Below are 15,259 nucleotides of genomic sequence, written 5' to 3' on the forward strand. Positions count from 1 at the left end.
TGCCTTTTTTTTTTTACTAGCAGAAAGGAGACACAAGAAACACTTCGGTTTGGTTTGGTTTGGTTTGTTTTTTTGTGCAGGAAGGAGGCATGGGGTAACCCCAACTGTTCTGTGATTCTGATAACTCTAGACTTCCGCACTTGGCTTTTTCTGTTAGTTCAACTCTACAGCAATGGAAGCTTTTGGCTTTTGCAGCAATTCTGACAGTGAAACCAAAACTAGTTTAGTTTCGTGTAGGAGAGAATGTGAAATGAGCAGAAGGGGCTCATCAGTGAGCACACACGGGCTCCAGGGTCACCTCCTGCGTTCCCTAACTTACCAGGTTAAATTGGGAGGGGGACAGAGCAGAGAGCTCCTTTAAAAAAAAAAAACAAAAACAAAAAAAAAATCAAAGAAATCGCTGTGACTCGTGCTTACAAGCGCAGCTCTTAGCAAACCCTGCCTCCCCCCCCTTCAGGACGGCGGTGCCCGGGCTCACCCGCGGCGCGCTCAGGGGGAAAAAGCAGGGAAAGGGGCTTCCGATAAAGGGCAGGAGAGGCCGCGGAAGAGAGGCGGCTCGTAGCACCCCCGCCTCTGCCCCGGGCCGCGCTCAGGTAAGGCCGCTCCCGGCCCGGCTCCGCCGCGGCGCCGCTCCCGCCTGCTCCCTCCCGACTCCGAGCTGGGGCCGGGGCGGCTGCTGCGGCGCGGCGGGTCCCGCCGGGGCCGGCAGGGGGCGCGCGGGGGCGGCGCCGAGGGGCGGGAAGGGCCGGCGCGGCGCTGAGGGGAGGCGGCGGCGGGCAGGGGGGCCGCGGGCGCGGAGCGGGGCGCGCTGCGGCTGTTCCCCCGCGCGAGCGCGTTGGAGCAGCGAGGCGGTAGCCCGGAGCCCCGGGGGCGTCGCTGGGCGCTGCCGCGGGTCGCGTTCCGACCCGAGGGGTTTTCGGGTTCGGCTTTGGCGTAAGCGTCTCCCTCCCTCCGCGGGTGGGCGGCGTTCCGGCCCGCCTCGCTGTGCCATAGCAAAACGCAGTATTGTTCACAAAAACGCTACGTTGAACACAAAACCAGCGTATCAAACCCCAAAACCTGAGGCGCACGAGGCCCATGCGTGCTGGAGCCCCCGGTTTTGGGGGGAGAAGGGGAGCAGGTGGCAGCGGACGCCCGCTCTGCCTGACCGCAGCGGTGCTTCCCCGCTGTCTCGGCCAGCCGTGGCAGGTCCCACTGCCTGGTCGCGCAGGGCGACACCGCCGCGGGCTCCCGCCATGTCCCGGCCTAGCGTCCAGGCCTCGCGTCCGCACAGCCTGCGGGCGAGGCCGCGACGGCGCTCGCTGCCGGGCGCGCGGGACCTTGTTCTTGTGGTAAGGCAAATCCTGGCGTCGAGAGGATCGATCAGGACGGGGGCACGCAGGGTTCCCTCGACTGCGGTAGTGAAATAGCGGACGACGGCGGGGCACCCTGCGTGCTGCACCCCCCACGTCCCGCTCACCCCGGCGGCTTACTAACGTGGAAGTGTTTATGTTGCTAAAGCACCGAAATGGCGAGTTTCATTCTGCTCCTCTGTTCAGCTCTCTAGCCAGCAGTAAGCGCAGTAAGAGCGGGGTCTGGGCAGCTTCTGGGCAAATAACGGTGCGGCGTGAAGATCCGAGTTTACGAGATAAGTGACTTTGGGTGAGAACTACGATGAGTCAGTGCGTAAAGCTTAGTACATCGTTGTTTCGGAGATGGTGCACTGCAGTGAGAAGGCAGAGGTAAGAGGAGGGCTTTGTGGTTTTTAACTTTTTTTTTTCTTTTTTCTTCTGTACATATTTGCCTTCTTGGCTTGTTGTTGTGAATGGGGTGCTGCAGTCTGCCCTTGGACCTCTGCTTGGGCTGCAGCATGTCACAGAAGCAATAGAGACAGGAGGTGTTTTGGCAGAACTGGTAATGATGAAAGGTTTATTTCCTTACCTCATATATAACAGACATGACAATTTAATAACTTAGTATCCCATTAATAAATAATCAGCTATACTGTACCACCCACAGCCCTGCAGGGGTAGGTCCCATACAAAGAGGAGCACAGAGAAACAAATCCTGACCAGTCAGTTTTGGTGTAAAAATGAAGTGCTTATCCAAAACATGCATTTGCAAACCTCTCACTTACTGATGTTTTGAAAAGTCCAGGAGCGAGTGTGTCCCAGCTGGATTAGAGATTTGAATGGAGCGATGAGAGCACCAAAGTATTCACTAGCTGGTCACTTCATATCACTTCATAGCTCAAGAAAAGCATCCAAATAGAGTATAAATTCAAGTGACAATATAAACTAGGCTTGAGGCTTTTTTTTTTTTAGTCAGTCCAACTATGTGATGATAAAGTTCAGCTGGATTAGTCAGTGAGGGAGTTGCAGTATTTAAGCCTACTTCTTTATGTTTCCTAGTAGTATTTTTACCTATGAAATCTTACACCATTAGGAAATGGAGAGACTTGGCATCATACGGTTGTATAAACTTTGTTCTTACAGTCTTTTGTATCTATAAATATGAAATTGGCAAAACGGGCAGTAATGGTCTGCGTCCTTGAAGATCTTCATGAGCAGAGGAACGAAGCAGCATCCAAAACAGCACCTGTAGCCAAAGAGGACACAAACATGCATGATTTACTAACTTTTCTTTCTACTGGTTGCATCTATTCTCTCTGCCTTATTCTGTTTGCCTTATCCACTTCTGCTTGCCATGAATCCACATCCTGCCGGAGTCTTTTAATATAAAGTATCTTCCCAGTGATTAATTGCCTTCACTCCTAACATCTTATGCATTAGTCTGGTTCTGGGACTGATTCTGAATTTTGGTAGGGAAGTGGACAGCGTTTTGCAATTTTTTTTTTTTTTGCTTGTCTAATGAAAAGCAGTAACATACTGGTTAAATTTAGCACTAATTCACATCCCCTGTAGCCATGATGGTTATATCTAGTATAAACAGACTGACTTCTTAGCAGTGAGAAAAAAAGCTGTCTACATAACCATTAGATAGAACTTTGTTTTTAGATGGATCTATCTTTTTTTTAACCCTTTACTATGAAGAATCTTGGAAGCCTACAGGAGAGCTTACCCGATCATACATAAGCTGGTGCACAGAAGATAAGACAGTCTGCCCAGTCTGTAGGTGACTTGTGTGGTAATGTGCTGGTGGCAGGAAGGGCATATTGTGGATGCTGGTTTGCTTGAGAAGATTCCTGCTAAAATGACTGGCGGCTGAGACACCATGTAAACTGAGTTCAAGAGGAAACAAGAAGCAGCAAAATTAGAAGCACTGGAAATCTTTTATGAGTTATAAATGGCTGTGCAATTCTTAACCGTAGAGTGTAGGTTCTTGAAGTGGCCAGTCTAGGCCAGCTGACCTTACAGTTATTGACTTCTTCAAGAATACTCGTAAGAAACACTGCACTGCTTGTTCCGTGTAGCCCACTACGCTGTCTCAACCAATAGCCGGTGTTTACTCAGATAAGGACATATACAGGGAATTACTTACGGGATCATCTCCACAATTAGGTAGTCCACTGATGGATGTACTCTGGCATGTTAGAATTCACCTTCTGATGTTTTAAAATAATATGAAAGTGCATATCCTCCCTGAAGAAGAGGAGGTTTCAAGGACATATAGGGGCTTTCTGGATCAGCTTTCCAGTAAGTACAAGAAATCCATCAAATAAGCTATTTAAACATAAAAATGTCATGCTAGTGCTGTCCTCAATTAGGAAATTCTGCAACTTCCATGATGTTTTTTCATTCTGAACTTGGCTCTGTCATACTCTCAGAGGGATGTGGTAAATACCCCTTGTAGGGTAGGGTTTTTTGCAAAAATGTATTCAGTGAAAAATAGATAGGTGGGATATAGGATATCTTGGTCTTACTTTTTTTTTTTTTTTTTTTTTTTTTTTAAATCTGTGTATCTCCTTCCCTCCCAAACAGTTATTTGACTATTCTTTGAAGCCTTTCCTCAGTGTCTCCTTTGGACTTCTCCACTTATAAAAAGGTGACTAGGAGAAGAAGAATATGATAAACCAGACTTAAAATCAGTTGTTCCGAAAGTCCTTGTTCTTAGCTGGTTAAGAAAAAAATGGTTGCTTCTGTTGCTCGGCTAGTGTTGGAAAAATGAATTGCTTCTTAGTTTATCCCCCACATATTTCTAGGGAAAATTTCCATCCTCCTAGGTTGTGACTGGGTCAGAATACGCCATCCTCTCTGTAGATCTTAAAATTTTCCTTTTGTTAATATGTTGAGCTATGAACATTGTCAGAAACACAACCCCTTGGCACTTACCTGGTCGCTCGACTGTTTCTCGGTAGGAGTAAGGTGGGGGAGAAGGATATTCGTAACCCCCTGTGAAAAGAAAAGCAGAGTAAAACATAAGAAGGCATACACCTCATGCATCCTGAAAGCCTTGTTTGGAGTCTGAAGAGCAGCTGCGTGGGGAAACGCCTCGCAGGAGAGGCCTGGCATGACTCCATGAAGTAGAGGTCAGGGAGCAAGTGCTACCGATTTGATTTGTGGGTTTTTAAAGCCAGAAGTAACCAGGTAGTCTCACTTGCTGTGTAGCATAAGCCAGGAAATCGGATTCGTTGTTTCAGCACCAAGGCAGCCTGTGTTTCAGCATAACGCTGGAAAGATGCTTGGTCTTGATTTAAGACTCCATTGATAGAGGATTCCCAGCACCTCTGGCTGGGTCGTTTCAGTAGTTTTTACCCTTACTATTAATACTTTGAGCCTTATTTCTAGTCTGAATTTTATCCAGCTTTAACTTCCAGCCAAGGAGTCTTCTCATACCCTTTGTTCTAGAAGACATTAAAGATCTTTCTCCCTTTTGTTGTGGGCTTTGGTGGCACAGTGTCAGACAAACCCTTGCTCCCAAGCACAGCTGCTCTGAGGTGGGCGCCCAGCCCACCCTGTTGAGCCTTTCAGAAAAAAACAGGGAATAAGCCCACAAGGCAGCGTGATACAAAACTGGAATTTTTCAGAGTGAGACAAAATCAAACAGCAAAGTTGAAAAAAACGTTAGGGCTATTTCCTTGACTGGCTTGTCAGAGGTGCTTAATGCAATGGAGTTATCGTTTGGTAGGTTTTTGTGAGGCGCTTGCTTCCTGTTTGCCCCTCTGTGCAAGGACAGAACAGGACATTGCAACTCAATGCCTGTCTCTTACTTGGTTGAGTAGCTCACAGCAAGCGAGACTTTTTCTTCCTAACCTCGTGTAGGTTCTTCAGAGAGTTTACAAAGAAGCTGGAGAGGTCTTTGGAAGACAAGGGTGTGTGCACAGAGAGCTGATCGGAGTAAAATGCTCTGAAAATGAGTCAAGTTTAGAGGGCCATTATTGACACATCTAGCCCTATTAGTCACCTTCTGACCTCCTATTCTGGTTTTTGCTCCAATCCTATCTGGTGAACGAGTTTCCTCAATAGCAGGAAGGTGGTCCAGGTAAAACCACTGATATCTGAGGGTGTCTTTGCATGAGTGTGGGCTCCAAGAGGTGGAAGACAAACAAATGCAGTGAGATACTTGTGCAGGTGTGAGTGCAATGCCCAGTTGCTGAGGAAAAAGCCAACCCAGCAGAAGGTGGCTGTTGGCATCTGCTTGCACTCAACTGAGCTGAACTGCCAGCGCTTCAATAACGATGCTCCTCTGGGAGACAGCACTGGCGAAGGATTGTTGTGCCATATGGAGCCCCACTGCATAACCATTTCACGTAGCGAGGGCAGCTCTGGGCAGCAGGAGCTTTTGGGGAAAGGCCAATCGTTTGGAAAACTAGATTACAATTTAAGCAAGACATGGACAGCAGGTCCATGTATAAAGTTTTCTGGCTGAACGTGTGCTCGTTAGGAATATGAAACTATTGTAGAGATGCAACTGCAACTCCTTTTTCAGTAAAGGTCCTGTTGTTAGGAAAGTAATTTTAACTACGCCAACAAAAATATTTTTTCTATTTCAAGTGGTGTTTCCAGAGTTCTGTAGACTGCCACAGGCACTTGCTAAGCCTGTCATGTTCTGGCAAAGCTGGACCCTCTTGGACCCAGCTCAGTTCTTCTCTAGAAACCAGCAGCATTTGTCACATAACCCACCAAGAGCATGGTCTTTCCAAAATATTTCTGAGGAAATCTGCTTACCCTCTTGCCCGCGGTATTCTGGTGCAGAGGGTTCTTGTACGTAGGGTTCTCGATGCGGTTCGTACATAATCATAGGAATTTCTGTAAGTCCCTTCTCCCTAGCCATCTCTGTGGTTCTCCTGCCAAAAATAGCACAAAATAAAACTCAAGTGTAAGCGACTTTCAGTGCACTGTATTTGTCAGTGCCTGCTTCTGTAATTTCTAGTTCTCACACTCACAGATTTTATTTGGAGGAAAATTGGCAGATCTCATGTTTTGGCTCCTTTATAGACTAGATTAAGGTGCAGTGAGTTGTTATGCTTCCTGATGAGGAAGACAGGAGGGAGGAGCAGAAAATATCATCTTTCCTTACGTATTTCTTTGTGCTGAAAAACTAAAAATGTTCACCCAGAAAACACGCTATTCAAATTTGTGACCGAAAGACTTACCTTTGTGGAGAAGTTAACATAATTTTTTTCTATGAGTTGTCAAACTGATCAGGGAAGGGAAGGGTACACTTTGAACCAGCTGTGAAAAACCTTCCTGCGTCATTAAGTCAGAACCTGCAGCTGTGCAGCCAGTGGCAATTTGGGTCTGTCTCTCATGTGGTTATTGTGCAACCTTGCCGTCATCATTACAGTGACCAGTTTTGTACTGCGAAACTATTGTCTTATTGCTAGTGTGACAGACGCGTGTTGGGCAAGATCGTTATTAAATGTGACTGCGCTGCCTAAGGTCCTGAACAAGATTAGGCCACAAATTAGGTTTGTTTTGCAGGTGTTAGCAGGAACTGTTCCTGGCAGGAAAGGCAAGTGGGAGGAAGAGGATACAGCTGGAGATGTGTACTTGTATTACTGTAAATAGAATGGGATTAATTATCCGTAGCTGTCCCTTGAACCAGTATTTACTGGCTGATTTCCTACTAATGTTAACAGTAGGAGTCCACGGCAGGAGAAAGTTGTGGCCTTTCATGCAGGCCAGTGAGGAAGGGCAGTCGGGGGGGAAAGAGGAGCAAAGATGTTTGTGAGGGGCTGATAAATGAGTCTGGTGCAGGTTACTGCCTGCTCACAGGGCTTAGGGAACTCTGCAGAGCACTTTGCGGTGCAGCTGCGTGTTGTGTGCTGGCCTGGCATCGCGCTCAGCTGTGCAGACGCCTTCCCTGCTCTGCGTCACGACTGCGCCTGTCCCACCTAGTGACCAGGACAGGCCTCGCTGGTGATGCTTCTCCAGCATCTCTTAGTAATATAATCCCTCACTTCTGCAAGTGGGGACTGAGAAATGTAATGTTTGGCAAGTCAGCACGAGCTGCTTGGATATGAGGTCAAACAGGAGGACGATGGAAATTTCTGAGCAAAGCAAGATGATTTCAGCAGCTCTGTTTTCAAGGCGTGTTGGAGGGCAATACGTATGGGGGAGGCCAAAGAGGGGAAAATGGTAGTGATGATATAACAATGAAGGGTCAATCCTAGGGGGGAAGAGAAGGAGGAATTTAAAAGTATCACAAAAGTGACATGTTTTTTACAAAGTCAGTGAGTGGGAAGTGATAAGGAAAATGGTAACAGAATGAATAATAAAGAGAATAAATAGGATGGCGTGGAGAAAACCCAGAAATTTAGCATTGGCCATGTTAAGGCCAAAGGTGTTGGAGAAAATTGCTAATATATGGACTGAATAGGAGAGGAGGGATGGAGGGAAGTGCATCTCAGTGTGATTCTTGTGAAGACAGACATTAAAACTGGTGATTATATCAGGCCGCTTAAGAAGGGAACATCAGAGGAATGAATAGGTCCGTGAAGCTTCATGAGAATCATGCTGAGAAGGAAAAAAGAAAAGCTGAGAATGAAGAGACCTTAGATAAGGTGATGGCTATGAGAGACAAGGGAGGGTAATGATCTGTAGAGGAAGAAGACTCAGTATATCAATAATAACGGCGGGTTCAGGAATATCGTGATGGTTGAATGTCAGATTAGCCAGTGTTGAGCAAGGGCTGTTTCCCTGGGGCAAGGATGGACAAAAAATATAGGGATTCCCTTCAAGTTTCCAGCTTATTGCTGTCTTGGTGTGTAAATGCCATACACTAAATGCTGAGTGCCGTAGTTCTGGTGACATTTCTACTGAAGTCATCTCACTTGCTGTAGAACAGAAAAAGGAGGAAAGGGCTTCTGAATTTCATCCAGTGACCGTCGGCCCAGGCAAAAGGCCTGTTATGAGGCACCGATGGTGCTGGGTAGGAGGGAATAATAATAGTGGTTAACATAGTGAGAGAGTTGCAAGTTAACAGCTGAATGTAAGCAAACACTGACTAATCCTTGCTCCACCCCGTGAGGTATTAGTATAATAGCACCAGCTGGGTGTATAGGACAGGAGATGCTGAAGAAGAGCACGTGGCTTGTCCTGTGAATGAGGAACAAAATGGGAGTCCCACCGGGTTACAGGTCCAGCCGCTGGGCACCAGTGCTGCAGGCTGCCGATGAACTTGGTGCCCTGAACGTGTTCCACTTTCAATGTCTTGTTATGTAACAGTGCTCGTGCCACCAGTAGCTCTGTATGTTGTGATAGAGGACCTGCCCCAGAGGAATGAGCCAGGAGAACTGGATGGGCAGGTGGGCCCCAGCTTCTGCAGGGGCTTCTTCAGCCTGCCTGGACAAAAAGTACTAGGGGGTTCACTAACCTCCGGGCCTGAATACTGCAAGTTCAGAGGTTTAGGAAAGGCGTTTCTTAGGGTATCTCTTCTTACTGTGTTTTATGCAACTCAATAGACCCTTTTGTTTGGCATGTAAGTAATGACTTTCAGTTCTTGTTCTCTATTGTGCCTGTGATATCTGAGAGCTCTTTGGGACTGTGATCTCTAACCTGTAAATGTTATTGCCATGGGTTAGAAATAGAGCCTTTCCTCTCTTCTCTCCTAGGTGCTCATCTGCTGGAGAGAAGACTATGGGAGAGAACAACAGGCAGTGCTAGCGGCCCTGTAGGAAAAGGCGGTGAAGAGAGCTGGCAGGCAGCAACTCCTGAAGAGATCAGGAGTAGGAAGAAGTCCTAAAGGCTCCCTTCCAGAAACTGGTAACCTCTAAGGGATCACACTTAATGGCTAGGGAGATGAGGTAAGTGGTCCTGTCTGCAGTCCCACGGTGTAAATGGAGCTCCCTGTGAGGGCAGAGCAGACCTGTGTGCACTCCTGAAATAGGGGCTTGGTGTTGCTGAAGCCTGAGTGCTTCACATATATTTCATGCTTGTGTGAACTGCTTGATTTGCAGGCAGAAGTGTATAGGCCCAGGGAACAGAAACAAGTATGTGCTTTCTTTCCCCTGAAGTCTCAGTCTCTCCTACATAGAAGCCAAATCAGTTTGCACTGGAAAATGTAGCTTACTTTAAATCCTGTGGAAATAAGTATGAAGAAAAAAAAAAGGGCAAATCACCCTAAGGCACATGTGCAAAGGGCCAGTCCAGAGAAAGGAAGGTGGAAATGACAAAGCCTTTATGTTTCAGGAAAGACATATCCTATGGGAGAATGGCAGTTTTCATCATCTTCCTCTGGGTTTGCTCCAGGCAATCACATTCTAGTCTAAAGAGCAGTCAACACTGTCTAGCAAAGTTGCTAAACTGACAATTTCCACAGCAGGGTCCCACTTTCCCAGTATGCGCTGGCCCTCTGCATGTCTCTTCCTGAACATCCCTGGTGGCTAAATAAACTCCACGGATAAGAATAGTTGGACATGTATTTCCAGCTGCCTGTGAAGAGGCACAGACACTGTCTTTTGTGCTTTATAAAGGGGAAATTAAGGCACACAGAGGACAATCTTTTCAGGAGTCCTAGCAGAGTTGTCATTTGGCCTCCCATTTCTGCTTCCAGTAGCTGGAAAGAGAGCAATGACTTTACTGCCCTCTTGGTGATATTTTTCAAAAAGGTTTTCCAGGTGTTTTATGTTTGCAATGGTGGTCAGAGAGACGGTCTTGTGCATGCAAATCAGGCATTTTTCACCTCAAAAATGATTTTTTCCAGTTTGATTTCAATTTTGGCAGGAATGTGTCTTTCCCACAAACATCTCCTCAAAGGTGATGTTGTGGTATTTAAATTGGAAACATTCATGAGAAGGGAGAGCCCTATGGGACTTGGTGTCCATTTGGACCTCGGTGTAACTCAACAGAATGCAAACTGGGAGTTACAGAACAGTCATTTCAGAAATCTGTTTACTTTAGCGCTGATACATCTTTGTTTTAATCCTATGAGCCTGTGCCAATGGTGTATTTATCGTTTCATTTGAGAAACTGAAGTTCACTGCAGTGCTAATTCTTCTTCATTCATATTTAGAAATCATCGTCTGAAAAGAAGAGAAGACAGACAGGATTTGGTAGGCATGTATGTGTCCAGGTAATATTTCCTTTGTCTCAGTATTCTGTTTAATTGCAGTTCTTCTCAGAAGTAGATTGAGTTACAAAGTTAGTTACAAAGTGATGTGGTATGTCTGTAAAAACTGATCTTTTTTTTTTAATTTAACTGAGGCTTTTTAGCAAGAGATTAGTAATTCGTCTCATACTGCAGATTCTGAATGCGGTTTTCAAGAGGTTTTCGAGCGGGTTTGACACTGGCCTATCTCTACTCCACTTGAATCAGTGGACCTGCTCCCTGGGCCCAGTCATGAGTCTATTAGCACCCTGTTCACAAAAACCTAGCACTTTTCCTGGGAGCAGAAAAGAAGGTGGAGGGGGATATCTGAGAAAGGTTTGGAGGTCCAAACAGGCACCTCTGTGTCCTGTCTGTACTAGAGCTGGCAGTGAGGGATGGATCTGTATCATGTCATCTGGCAGGAGATGGAGAATGTGGCTATCAGTCGTGTACCAGGATGGCATCCGGAATCTTAGGCAGCACAGGAAGGAAGCAGTCACCTTATAACAAAAGCGCTTAATCCCTGTGCCAACTGCAGCTGATGTCAGTGAGGGATTTGCCATTGACCTCCGTAAGAGCTGGTTTGGAGCCTGAAAAAAGGAGTGTGGAATTTGGAGGAGAATATTTACTCATTCAGGTATTTGAAGAAGACTGTAATCCATTCAGAAGTTTTGTATTTTGGATAGTTATTGTTAAAACATTATAGCAAGCGATCTGCAGATTTCATGGAAACATGGAGATACAGCAGTTTCCACCAGTGATCTGTCGGCTGCCAGGATGCTGGCTGAAAGACTTGTAGTGTGTTGTTGATCTGTTCTTGCTCTCCTGTCATTGTTAGTTTAATGTCTTTTTGGGCATTTAGTCTTTCCAGCTGCGTTTATGAGATAATTTCAAACTCTGCCATTTTAAAGAGTGACCATAAAAAACCATTGCTGGCACGCAGTTGCATCTGTGGCTTGTACAGGATTGAGTGCATCTGTTTTGCTTTATTGAAGCAGTTGAATTCTAGTTTTCAACTGGTGGTGGAATACTGAATTCCTCAGTGAAAAGCTCTTTTCTAATTAGCCCAAAATTGGCCATTTATGGTAATAGTCACAATGTGCTGGGGCTTTTCTGCTATTCAGGAAGGAATAGTTCCAGCTCTAATATAGATAAGCAAAGAGTTGGCTAGCAACTTTCAGGTATTTATTAATTCTTATTCTTAAATATTAGCTAAAATGGATGACTGCAGGCAGCAAATTAAAAGTGGGACATTGCAAAGTATTCAAAATGAGATCAAGAATGCTATGCAGGTAGTATGATATTCCACTGCCATCTCCCAGATCTTTACTCCAGTTTTAATCCTACTACCATTCTGGCTTTTAAGGCTGTGTCAAACTATCAGCTTCCTTTCTCCAATGGGGAGGATGAAGCCATGGGGGATTCAACTGAGTGTGACAACAGTATTTCTTATTGTAAACTCTTCAACTGGTTCCATTGGCTTGTCTGTTGACTGCAATGACTTGCTAGCCAATTTTTAAGGTCACTGATTCAAGTGCTCAGTGAAAGAACTGAGTTGTTCATCTGTTGAAGTCATAGGGATGTTTTTGCCATTGACACAGGGAGCTGGGCAGAACCCAGAAAGTCTTTGTGAAGATACTGCTTCCCCTCCCCTTGCGTGAACAGGGAGGTATTTGTGTATTGTAATTCATGTCCATTTGGAATGGATTACAAGTCTCATTGGCTTAAATGGAAGTTTAAGTAAAGTAAGGTAAAGGAAAATAAAATGAGCATTACCACTGTTCACAAAACAGGAGGAAGCATACACTGAAGAGTGAAATGTTGGTGTATTGAGCTGTGCTGGAAAAGAAAGAGCTCTTTCTTTCATCTGGGGAGAACATTTTCTCCTTCATGATATTTTGAATGGTGACACAAGCCCACGGAGATTTGGAAGCTTTTTTTTTTTTTTTTTTTTTTTTTTTTAAAAAAGAAAAAGAACAACAAAGTACGCAGTTGCCGTAATTGTGCACCGGGAGGGCTGGTTGCCTGGTTACAGGCTTGCGCACACAGCTGCAACACTTGCACACGCAGATCTGCAGCTTCACCCTGCCTACCTGGATTCATGGGGCTGCTGGCTGGGCAGGGACTCCCTGGATTTTCCAGTCCAGTCCCAGGCCAGGCATTTGTGCTAAGTTATCCCTTCATGAGGCGAGTGCCAGTCAATAATTATTATTGAATTTTCTGTTCCTGTTGCTCCTGCCTCTACAGCAGTTCAAAATACTGTAAGCCTTCACAAACTTTTCCAGCCTAAATTTATTCATAGTAGTTTATTGCTTTTTGTTATCACACGAGTGTTGTCCTTGTATTGAACTTCTCCACTCCAGGTAGCCCAGAGAGCATTCCTATCTCCTTGCAGCCTTTTTTCTACGTGGCTAAGCATGCTTGTTGGGTCCTTCTCATTTCTACCAGTCAACATTTTTCTGCATTTGCCGTACAACGAATTCATCCTTTTTGGACATGAGTGATCAGATGAGCTCTCTTCTCAGCCTATACAGTGGTATGATTGCCTTCTTTTATCTAGTGGAAGTGCCTTCTTTAATATAATCCAGTAACACATTTGCCTTTTCTGCACCTACTTCATGCAGGCAGTTTTATGCTGTCATCCACTAGCATTAGGTCTTTCTCCTCCTATGTCATTTTCTACTAAAGAATTCCCAATTTGTAGCTGAAATTCCTAATGGTACTTTCCAAGTGCACTGCTTTGTCTTTTTACAGTACATATAAATTCTGTTATTGCAATTCTGTAGTTTTTTTTCATTCTATATGTGTGGTAGATTTGCTGCTTCCCAACTTTGTCTCATTATTCATACATTTTATTAGCCACTCCTTTTTGTCATGATTATTAATTAAAATACTAAATAAGTTCAGTCACTTATTCCTGCATTAACCTTTCATGCAAACTAGATGCATCTCCTTAACCCTGTTCCATAATTTACTGTTTGTGGCATAATCCCTTGCTTCCTTCAGATAACCAAATTCACTCACATTCACAAGGCCTTTTTTCTGAAGGATAAGCAGGATTGGGCCCCAGGATTGCATTAGAACTCTCTCCCTCTTTAGCATTCCCAAAATAGAGGATTAACCACAAAAAGGAAGTATTGTCCAGTGGTTAGTGCCTTAACCTGGACTGGGGGGAAAAATGATGAGTTCAGTTCCTGTTCTGCAACAGTCATGATGAGCAAATTAATTAGTCTTGGTTTTGCTCAGCTCTGTTGTATATAGAAACACTGTTCCTTATCAAGGAGACACTGTGACTATTCTGCAGTGGTGTAGGCCATATAGATTTGGCTTTGACTTATCTTAAAACTTCAGCAAGCAACAGAAGATAGGAAATACCAAGTTTAGATTGAGCCTTTAACCTTTATTGACACAACTGGCTTTCACTTTCCCTTGTAGCTGTCTGAATCGAGTGCATCCTTACACAATTGCTTCTATCACTTCATTACCTTAAAATTTGATATTTCCATCTTTTCATTTGATTCTTTTAGCAATTAACATTCCCTAACTGAGAACATGCCAGCAGTAAATCATGGGTAGCCAGCATTACACTAATATCCATGTAAAAATAATGTCCCTAGCTTCAGTAGCATGTCATGTAGCATCTGTACTTGGTTTAGCAACTCTTACAAAGTTTTTTGTGAATCAAGGTACATTTGTGAAGACTGACATTCCCATCTTACTACTGTCCACGTCTTCATCATATGAGAAAGCTCATTTTCCTGTTTTCCATCTCTGATCTGTTCTAGGAGACAGTTAAAATACCCTAAGACAAACCTTTGCCTCCAGGTGTTAAGAAGATGAGAGGGAGCTTGCAGATTTCCAAAGCTTGGTCAGATTTGAGAATTTAATCTTACAGAGTCAGTATTTAAAACCAAGTGACAGCTGTCCTACTCATCAGACTCCTTGTCTGTTTAAATCCTTGCCACCTCCCTTTCTTTACTTCCTAAGGACCATAGTATCAACCCCAAGTAATTTGAGAAATCTTACCTTTAGGTAGCAGTGCCAAATTTGGGGAGCAAAAATGCTTCACGTCTCTTCAATGCAGCTGTCTCTAGGGAAGAAAGCAGTGCATATGACCAATGACATGACCTGCTGTCATGCCTCAGTCGTGTATCTAGTTGAAGTGGCGAGCAAGTCAGGTTGGCAGTGTATAATTACCCTGGTCCCAGCTTACTGCTCACACCTGCTCTGCAGCAAAAGGAATGTTGTGTGACAAGGTTGCACCAGAGTTTTTTCCCTGATAATTTTCTAATATTCCATAACTTTTTACTTCTTGCTAACTTGAAAGCTGGATGGAGACAATTAGAAGAAACATGGGAATAATTTGAGGACGATGGGGAGGTATATATATCCTAACCCATCACACTTTTATATAAACCATCACAGAGTGATAAAAAAACATAGGTAGAGTTGTATATATTGTGTATATATATTGTGTGTGTGTGTGCATATATATAGATAGATAGTATATATATTGTATGACATTTTGACTTTATCTAAGTCAATGATCAATTTAACTTTCTGACCACAGGGAGTCATAGAGCCTCTGCTCTGAAATGGTTTTCTGACTGATGGATGAACTCAGTGTGTCTGTTCTCTAATAGACAGATACAAATTTAAGCTAAAGCTGAAGGCAGCTGAAGCAGTCACTAACTTTGAATGTATTTTGATCTTTCATATTTGGCACTAATGAATGACCGTGACTCACTGTAATGGAGCTTTTCCTCCACTCATGCCTATAATCCTCTAG

The 15,259-nt window shown here is 44.6% G+C and overlaps 1 protein-coding gene across 1 annotated transcript; it reads right to left on the reverse strand.

The window, feature by feature from the left end:
- Window positions 1-1,877: 1,877 nt before the first annotated feature.
- On the reverse strand, window positions 1,878-14,620 carry LITAFD (LITAF domain containing). Its single transcript, XM_064520420.1, has 5 exons — window positions 14,497-14,620; window positions 6,108-6,226; window positions 4,272-4,331; window positions 3,061-3,220; window positions 1,878-2,577 (listed from the first exon to the last, which is right to left on the reverse strand). Exons 2-5 carry the CDS (start codon window positions 6,211-6,213, stop codon window positions 2,469-2,471), a joined length of 435 nt encoding a protein of 144 aa, XP_064376490.1. The 5' UTR covers window positions 6,214-6,226; window positions 14,497-14,620; the 3' UTR covers window positions 1,878-2,468.
- Between the last annotated feature and the right edge of the window lie 639 nt (window positions 14,621-15,259).

Source organism: Dromaius novaehollandiae, chromosome 14, assembly GCF_036370855.1.
Source record: "Dromaius novaehollandiae isolate bDroNov1 chromosome 14, bDroNov1.hap1, whole genome shotgun sequence".
Lineage (NCBI taxonomy): Eukaryota > Metazoa > Chordata > Aves > Casuariiformes > Dromaiidae > Dromaius > Dromaius novaehollandiae.